Source organism: Sprattus sprattus, assembly GCF_963457725.1.
Source record: "Sprattus sprattus genome assembly, chromosome: 12".
Lineage (NCBI taxonomy): Eukaryota > Metazoa > Chordata > Actinopteri > Clupeiformes > Clupeidae > Sprattus > Sprattus sprattus.
In genome coordinates this window covers 20,206,611-20,216,610 of record NC_137910.1, presented here as the reverse complement: position 1 = coordinate 20,216,610, position 10,000 = coordinate 20,206,611, and the positions used below count along the sequence as shown (strand labels likewise).

General features: G+C 45.3%; 1 protein-coding gene across 1 annotated transcript in view; it reads left to right on the top strand.

Annotated features, from left to right (window-relative positions):
• LOC308373013 (protocadherin-15-like) overlaps positions 1-10,000 on the top strand; it is a gene marked incomplete at both ends in the record, with an annotated part of 150,871 nt that overhangs the window by 134,552 nt on the left and 6,319 nt on the right. Inside the window, 3 exons of the mRNA XM_080848405.1 lie at positions 960-1,178; positions 3,426-3,545; positions 9,326-9,354. Of these exons, the coding sequence (XP_080704531.1) occupies positions 960-1,178; positions 3,426-3,545; positions 9,326-9,354 (368 nt within the window). The remainder of the gene's footprint in view (positions 1-959; positions 1,179-3,425; positions 3,546-9,325; positions 9,355-10,000) is intronic.

The window sequence follows — 10,000 nt, the reverse complement described above, 5'->3', positions numbered from 1 at the left end:
AGTGCTCAAGGTTTTGATGGGCTCAGAAAGACGTTTGTCTTGGTGTGCTCGAAAGTTGGGATTTTGAATTTCTTCGATGCTTTAGAATACCGGTACTCTTGGAGCTTGGATACTGTACATTGACATGGCAGTTTTAGACTCTATTCCACAGTGAAAAACAATGTTCCTTGTTAATAGCACTCTAACCAAAGCTGAAGTGGGAGGTGGTGTGGGTGAGCCAGGCAAAAAAAAAAAAAAAGTTCTCATTAGATTGCAGTGTGTGAGGAATGGTGGGGAAAGAAGACAAAGGACATCTGCGGCCACAGAAATGAACCCGCCCAGTGTGAGACATCCTAATAGAGCTGCTCTTATAATGAGACAATGGGAAGGCTAACTCGAGCTCTTCACTTCAGTCTGCCTGGGCAAACAAAAAACATGAGAATCACACACTGCATTCTGGTCCCTCGTGCTCATTATTCCTTATTGCATCTTCATCTCTATGTCTCTTTATAGATGAGCTCGACTTCTCCAATCTTCCTCTTACACACACTTTTACACCCTGCATGTGTGCAAATGTGTCCCATTTTCTTTTTATCAGTTGTGTGTATATTGAATGTCTTTCTGTGTGTGTGTGTGTGTATGTCTGTGTGTGTGTGTGTGTGTGTGTGTGTGTGTGTGTGTGTGTGTGTGTGTGTGTGTCTGTGTGTGTGTTAGTGTGTGTGTGTGTGTGTGTGTGTGTGTGTGTGTGATTGTGTGTGTGTGTGTGTGAGTGTGTGTGTATTAGCAACACCTGCACATACTGCATGATCTACAAAGTCTGCTCTGAGGGTATAATCTCATTCCCTCCTGTTGAATATTGATATTCACCAAAAACAAAACTCGCACACCAGGATCTGTAAGATAAATTGATTAAGTGCAGACAGGTGTGTGTGTGTGTGTGTGTGTGAAGGGTATTTTGCAACACTGTGCTCCATGTGCAGGTTTCTGGACGGCAAGCTGCTGGATATCAACAAGGAGTTCCAGCCGTACCTGGGCCAGGGCGGTCGCATCCTGGAGATCCGCTCGCCGGACATCGTTGCCAGCGTGAAGAAGGCTGCGCAGGCGGTGGGCTACACGGAGGGCGCTCTGCTCGCCCTGGCCATCATCATCATCCTCTGCTGCATCCCCGCCATCCTCATCGTCATGGTTACCTACAAACAGTAAGTGACAGCAATAATGAGAGAATGCAGAGTGTTAAACAGTCAGCATGTCGGCTGTGTGTACGCTGAGGTGGAAAAAAAACACACACACTTCCCACTTTTCGAAAAATCTCATTAATGTGCCGACACATGATTTAGGCCCACAGGGAGTTTTGCAGTAGAGGCAGGTTTAGATGGATTGCTGTTTTCATTCGGCTGTCACAATAGCAGTTCCCATTTGCCTTGTGGCCCAAGGTGAGGCTCGCTGCTATTCTCAGTAACGAAGCATCAGTTCAGAGGGAAATTGACAAAAGGTCTTGTGAAAAGAAAATGGAACGTCAGAGCGACGTTCAAGACAAAAGCGGAAGGCAGAGGACAAAAGAGATGGAGTGTCAGAGAGGATGACAGATATCCATATGGAAAGAAAATAAGAGGACAGAAAAGGCATGCAGGGTACTCTGTGGTGTGTGTGTGTTGTTGTGTCTGTGTGTGTGTTGGTTTGTGTGTGCTCTCACACGCGTGTGTGTGCCTGACAGAAAGCGAGAGAGACAAAGAAGTGTGTGCCAGAATGTTAAAGCAAGGAAACAGGAGCAGACAGAAAGGCAGATAAATAGTGAGAGACAATGAAGAGAGAGATCTAGAGAGGCATGTGCCAGGTATCAAGCACACCCTGTCTGTGCGATTAGCCATGCTTAAGGAGCTAATCTGGCAGGATGTTCCGTGTGAAAGCAGATTAATTAGTGGCTGTTTTTTTTCCCTGTATTTTTCTCTACAGCTATTACTGCCATGCCAAGTGTTCATGACTCACAAAGCCTACCACAATGCACCGCATGGCTCACATTTCACATGTCATTTACCTCAGAAAGGCAGCGGAGAGCTTTGCCGCTAACGCTAAATGCTAACTCTGGGCCCCAGGAGGAGCTAGCTAGCCAGTTTTGTGGGATTTTGATGGGCGACTGGGGAGCCCTAGCTGGCTGCTCAGAGACTCTAAGTGGGCCCCAGACCTGCTCGGCCCAGACATCAGTGGAGGCCCTGATGCTCAAAGTGCACACACACACACACGCACACGTTATACTAGATGCTTGTTATATGTGCGTCAGCCCACACACACACACACTCACACACATAAACAAACTAACAGATGGTCCACATTCTGTTGAAATTCCATTTTTTTAGGGTTTACAGAGGAGAGGTCAGATAGTTACAACAACAATAAGCACTATTATGGTTACAATGATGATGATGATGATGATGATGATTGCAGTGATGATGATTGCAGTGATGACATTGTCTAGTCACAGCAGGAGTCGGTGTGTTTGATGTTTGAGGTGTTTTAAATCAGATTGAGAGGCCTGCAGCTGGTTGATGCAATGCGCTAGGACATCTCTCATTCCCCGTCTGCCCACTGAATAATGGAAGGAAGAACAACAGCGAACAACAAAGAGCGAGCTGCAAAGCTCTGTTTGACTTTCAGAACACTTGAATCAGGCTCTCAGTTTGAATTGGACAGGAAGCAGCAGATGTGTGTGTGTGTGTGGAGAGAGCTGAGAGAGAGAAAGAGAGAAAGAGAAAGAGCGAGTGAAAGAGAGTGTTCCATGTGGACTGATAGAAAGATGGCTGCCCAGAACATTAAGATTACCCGTGTTGAAGAAGACTTGCATGAATTATTCCCTCTCTTCCACCTAGTGTGTTTTTCAAAAGTTCCTTCAGAATGCCTTAAACATTAAGATTGAATGAAATGTCTTGCCAGGAAAGACAAAAGCGAAGCATGTGATATGCCACATTTTCATCAATGTTTTAGCCCTGCTTTTTGTGTTAACAAAGTATGTCTCTGCTAACAAGCTAACACTTTACTCTTCCTCTCTCTTTCTCCCCATCCACATTCCTGCCGTCCCTGGATCATCCGTCCAACAGATTCAAAGAGTAAGTGACATTTCTGGGTTTCTCAGTTTCTCAGTGAGTCGGACAGCTCAGTTAAGGCTCTCCTTTTACATATGATCATATATATCAAAGAGCTGAAATGGAGACGCTAGCACAGACGGACGTCCAAGCTCTGTGTGAACTGGGTTCAGACACAGGTTGTGTCTCATGTTTGAAATGTTAAACATCCTTTTTGAAAAAGGCTTCTGAGGGAGATGTTCATACTGATAATAACAATAGCAGCCTAGCAGCTAATACATCTTGATCGTGATCTTCCCCTTTGAGTCATTAAATATTCTCTTTTCTAATATCTGAAGTCTGATGAGACCTTGTTGAACCCCTCCGCAGGAGACAGGCAGAGTGTTCCAAAACTGCCCGCATCCAAGCGGCACTTCCCCCCAAGACTGCTGCCCCTCCTCCTCCAAAAGCCGGAACCAATCTCTACGAGGAGCTAGGAGATGGCGGCACGTAAGTTACTTACCTGAATGACTGAATGTTTGTGCAACTGTTTGTGTGTGTGCGCGCGTGCTTGTAAAGATGTTAATCACATACTCTTTATTGACAGCTTCTGTCACAGCAATCTTCACAGATTTAGAGCCAGAGACTCATCCCCTTCCAATACACTGTGTGTGTGGGCGTGTGTGTAACTGTGTGACACTAACATCATGTATCATTCGGAACCATTGTGTTTATCTGCCTGTTTTTATACTACCTTGGTGCACAATAGTGCGGAAGTGCATGACTTGCATTCATTGGTGGAAAAAGCCAGTGTACGGCTTGCCAGACAGGTCGCCTGAATGCTTATCATGGCTTCGAGCTGAAATTACCAGACTAAAAGCGTTGTGTAATGCATAAGGTTGTATTTCTCTCGCAGGGTCAGAGTTTAATGGGAAAGGCGATATATTCCCTTGATTTCATGCCTTATGGCTTAATGTCTCTCTTCTTCTTTTTTGCTGAGAAAGGTACTTTCAGATCGACTATTTGTTTTCCCTTTAGGTTGTTGTTTTTTATTATTTGTTTCATTGCTGCTATGCGCCATTTGAAATTTGGGACACACCTCCTATAAATGCTGTTGAATTCAACTGCTTTGCTAAAGACCTGTCTGAATGCCCAATGAAATTGTAATGCTTTAGCTGTGATCTGATTGACTGCTGGCAAAGGCCTGTGTCCTGATGTGATGTTGATTTAAGGCAAGCTGAGCAAATGTAGCAGCTAACAGAGAGAGTTTAATTAGGGTTCCTACTTCCTTCAATACACACTGCATTAAGTCTTTCTGCAGCAGGTTTACCTAAGGAAGCCTTTGTGTGTGTGTGTGTGTGTGTGTGTGTGTGTGTGTGTGTGTGTGTGTGTGTGTGTGTGTGTGTGTGTGTAGGATTATGCTGTCTTTGTAAGGTTAGTCCTTTAAGGTCTTTATGGACAATGTATTTTAAAGGCCACTTGTGGTATTTATGATTCTAAAAGAAACATATGTCTGAATATTTAAAAAGCAGATTATAAATCATCTTACATTATTCATCTGTAGGCTTTCTCATGATTACATATTGCAATGTATTCACTGTTGTAAAAATATTTACTATTCAGGAATCATACATAACAGACAGCACATGTGCCTCACATTACCATATCCATGTATTTTAAATCATTTCTACATCCTTTCCTGTCATCACTTTGTACAATGCTCAAAGTCATTGTCATCTGTTTTTCTCTATGTCTGTTTTCTCATCTGTTTTCCTTTTGCATTATTCAGTCACGCATTCTTTCTCTCCTATCTCTTTTTATGCATCTATCTCTTATTGTCTCCATCTCCCCGCCACTATATCCTGCTTGCTGCTTGGCATTCATGGCTATTGTAGCTTGCAGTAAGTATATTACCTGTTCTGTCCCTCCCCATTGATAAGTTAGCCTACTCATAGCAATTGTGACTGACAATTTTGTAGAACAGAACAAACAAAATACAAATCACAGAAGTCTTGAATAAAGCTTTTGCACCAAGGGCTGCCTGTAGCTGTGTGCTGTTTAGATGCCTCAAGGCTAGTTAACTAGACTAGTTATTAATGTTGTGTGTTGCAATCGATCTGTCCCTCAGCTAGCTATGCCCTCACTCGTACTGGTTGACTAACTTGTGAATCTATCCCTCCCTTCATGCCCGTGTCTGGGTAAGTCTGTGTTTCTCCTCGATACCTTGACACATCTCACATCCCAGAGTGCTGACAGCTTTACTGGCTTTTGTCAGAGAGAGTCTTACCCTCTAATTTTTGAACATGTTTAAAATCAGAAACGAATTATCAATCTCTGCTGAATTATCTGCAACAAGAACTTAATACTACACATGCTACTCAACCTGATGCTAGACAGCAACCATGTAAGATTTGCTTATCAGTGCTGAACTACCCAGCAGAATTACAGCAACCAGCTAGATCTTCACACCATTCACGCCTACTGCTACTGCTACTACTAATGCTAATGGCACAGCCTGCTGTCTACCTCCTAATGTGCAGAGAAAAAGATTAAACCCAACATGGGACTACTGACATGAGGATGAGTAAACGACAGTAGTTTCTTATTTAGCCAAACTTCCTGCATGATTTGATGTCAATTTTCAAATATTTAATTTTTTTTTTCTATTCTATTTTAAAAAAGAAAATCTATTACAGTCCATTTGATTTCATTTTCCTGTGAGGGTCAAAAAGGATTTTGGGATCATGTCATTCCTCCTCTCATCCCTCTCCTCTTCCTCCTCCTCCTTTTGTCTATACATCATTATTTCTACTGTACTTTTTTTCAATCCTTTCTATCTCTCTCTCCTGTCCTCCATCCATCCCCCCTCTTCTCTGGCTCAACCTCCAGACGACACAGGAAGTCTGTGATCGAGGAAGTAGACCGCCAGCGTCTCATCAGCTCTACAGCAGCGCGGGCAATCGCTGCCCACCAGCAGTGCACTGCCAACGGCACGATCCCCTGCTTCCTGCCACGCTCCGAGAGCACCGTCACCCTCCTGTCCGACAACCATCCGCTCACCACTCCCAACCCCCTCTACCAGGAGGGTATGCAGTCCACCCAGCCCAGCCCGGACCCCAGCAGCCTGGGCCGGCCACCTTCCTCCCCCCAGTCGCCCTCCTCCGGCAGCCGGGGCCTCCTCTGGGCCCGCAAGAAGCCAGATGAGGAGCTATGGGACTCTGAGTCGGAGTCGGATGAGGAAAGGTCTGGTTTCCATGGGAGCAGGGATGAGCTTGAGATGGAGCTGGAGCTGCTGAGTGGGCGGAGCTCTTTGGCCAAGCTGTCGGTGCGGGAGCAGGCGCGGCACTTTGAGCAGCAGGCGTCAATGGTCGAGCAGCAGCGGAACACACCGGCCCGGGACCCTCGTGGGGACTCGCTGGATTTCGACAACCTGCTGCTGTTCCCCAGCACGCCTCAGCACAGCCTGGCCTCAGTGGGCAAGGACGTGCCGCCCAGCATCATCGTCACTGGCGACGACGGCGAGACGGCTCTGCCCGTGCCCCGCACCACACCGCCCGTCCTGCGCAAGTTCAGCTCCAGCATCTCCAGCTATATGACGGTGGGGCCCTGTGAGGTGCTGGTGGAGATCATCCCTGACCCCCCCGACCAGCCTCCGCCCCCGCCCCCTTTCTCAGCCAGCCTCACCATGACTCCCTCACCCTCCCTGTCCTCAACTGATCTTGCCCTCTCCCCTCCCACCTCCCCCAGTGCCCTCACCCCTCCTCCCCTCCTCAGGAGCTTCACACCTCCTCCCATCTCCCCCAGTTCTCCTCCACACCTCCCCCCGTCCTCCCCCTTCCATGGGGTAACGCTGCGCCCCATATCCCAGCGGGCCACGTCGACCCCAACCCCCACATCGCTGCTCCAGCTGGAGAATGGACAGGGGCCGAAGCAAGGCCTGAAGGGGATCCTGAAGAACCTGGACACATCGTCCACCGGCCCGAATCTGAACGCTCCGGCAGACAAGAGCACCAGACAGACTCCCAAGAGCACCAAGTTCCTGCTGATCGAAGACGCGGCAGAGAGAACGGACAGCCTCGGGCCCAACGGAAAACTGACTCAGCCAGGCTCCGACGCAAACGAGGTTCCACAGTCGCTCCGTGACTCAGACTCAGATAACGTTTATCACGAACTCTCCACCAATTTCTGACCTCATCTCTCTCTCTCTCTCTCTTTGTCATCACTTCCTTCTATCTCTCTTAGAGTTCCTTAGAGTTCGCTGTCATCTCTTTTTTCTCGTTGTGTCAACATTTCATACTTTCTCAGAATAACTCTGAAATTCAGCTCTCAGATATATATTGGGGGGGGAAGGGTAAAAAAAAGTATTTTTTGTAAAGTTTATGTAATACGTATGTTTGATATATCAGATATGGTTTTTATTGCAGTTTTCTCAGCCCATACCATCACGGAAATTGAGAGACTTGTAGATTTAAGAGGCAGATTTCGACCCTCTCTGCACATCAGTGTATTTGGGTGTGCTTTAATGATGAATGTGATGAAAAAGCTGGTGATATTGGTGATGATGATGAATGTGATCCGCATGTCCTCATGTCCAGTATTAAGAGTATACATATAAAGATACGCCACGCTGCATGTCTCTGTCTTTCCTCATTCTTTGTACATTTTCACTCATCACTCACCCACATTTTCCTCTATCTTTGACATCTATATACCTGTGGGTACCGTACATCTATTCATCTAAATACTGCAACCCTTTGTACACATACAGTCTACAGTACCAGTCAAAAGTGTCCTTCTCATTCAATGTTTTTTCTTTATTTTTATATACATTTTCTACAGAAAATCTTCAATCTACAAAAGACATCTAAACTATGAAAGAACACCTATGGAGTAAACAAAAGTAGTAAACAAAAAACAAACCAGAATATGTTTGTATATTTTACATTTTTCAAAGTAGCTACTTTTTGCTTTGATGACAGCTTTCACACATAATGCCTATATGGCCACACACTCCTATTGCAGACGTCCATACAGTTTCAGTACATTTTACAAACGTCAGAAATTTGAAATCTACTAAAACACCCGTACTTCATTTTCTGCCAGCTTAACAATTTCATTATACTGTATATTGCATTCCAATGTAGAGGCAAGGGAGTTTCTGCTCCTCTGAGCCGTATTAAGCGAGAAGCATGTGCCATAACAGTAGGCCATAGTGATGTGTGTGTGTGTGTGTGTGTGTGTGTGTGTGTATGTGTATGTGTGTGTGTGTGTGTGTGAGTGTGAGTGTGTGTGTGTGTGTGTGTGTGTGTGTGTGTGTGTGTGTGTGTGTGTGTGTGTATGAATGTGAGTGAGTATTCTTTTTTCAGTGGGCACCCTCACATTTACTCTTTTGATACTGTATATGCCCTCACATACAGTATAGTCCAAATCCAGTCCATATGATCACATAGGTTGTTCTGGGAAGGTGCAGCTTTTGAACAGCTCAGAGCAGACACATGAGTTAGCATCTGGTGAGAGTGAAAGGATAGATGTACATTAATTATGACACACACACACACACACGCACACTTACTAACTACTCGTAAGGCTTGTTGTAGTATGTGCTCAAGGAAGAGTACCCTCTGAATGTATATCTAATTGCCTTGATAAAGTCTCGGCCCTAACCAGACATTTATTAAGCAATGATAATGTGGGCTTTCTGCTCGGTGCTCTGTGTTATTCGGACCTTTGTCTTTTTCCTGTCTTCTTTCACTCACGGAGGTTTCTCAGTTTATCTGTAGCTTGTCTCCGTTTCAGGAACCCTTCATTTATTCTCCTCGTCAGTCAGAAAGGCATGGGATCATCTGAAAGAGAAACATATGAATGGTGGGGTGTAGTAATTAGTCGTAGTGCTGACGCTTGTACCCTGTCGCAATGTGGCTTTATCTCCAAGAAGAAGAAGTGGAACGTTTTTTTCCTTCTTTCCCTGTAACTTTAAAAACAATATTGTAGTGTTGGATGCACCCTCAAGCTCGCTCCTGAGGTGAAAGAATTGCAAGCCACAGCATTCCTGTTGTCTTGACACATAGTGACAGTTCTTTATCTTTAACCAGCTCCTCCTGTATCTTATTTCACAGTCAATTGTTACAGCGCTGTAGTGCATTAGATTAGTGTATGTGTGGCTGTTAGAAAAGAATAAAGAGCCTGGCGAAATGCATTGGCACAGCTGTCCAGCGGAATGCCTGCATTTAAATGTGAATTGTTATTCCTTCTCCTTCTCACCTTCTCCCTTTTTTCTCACTCTCTTGCAGGAGACGTGGAGGGTACGGCAGAGAGGTGCGTTATGACTATTTATCTTTTCTTGCTCTCTATCATCACCCCCCCACACACGCATTTTTTTTCCATCATCATACACTTAAAGGCTGGGAAGTGTGCTGTTTTTCATCTTCTATCTGTCGATAAGTGCTGGAGGGGGAGGGGAGTGGGGGGGGGGGCGTGCTACCTGGAATGTGGAGGAGATGGATGGGAGATGCTTTATCCACCTCTAATGCACCTGACTGGAGAGATATTAGATGTTTGATGTGCACCATGTTTTATATTTCTTATCTTGAGTCCCCCCACACGGCATGTTAGTATAAGTGATTTTTTCCCCCCATCTCACTCTATTTCATTGTGATGTATGTGATTGAAGAGAAGCGGGTTTGCGGAAAGCAAAGAAAGGAAATAAATTGCATGATTTGCTGACTCACCAGAACCAGTTCTCAGCCAATCCATTCTGTCATGTCAGTCATGGCCATTTATTGTACCGTCAAATGTTTCCACTCTTTTAATCTCGGCCTGTTATAAAGGTCCCGTTTGCTTTGCCCTCTGCTTTATTCCTTCTTTTCATCTCCTGACGTTTATTGTCCCTCGCTTCCCTTACTTCTCCCCCTCACAAACTCTCTCTCTCTTTCTCTCTCTCTCTCTCTCTCTCTCTGTCTTCCTGT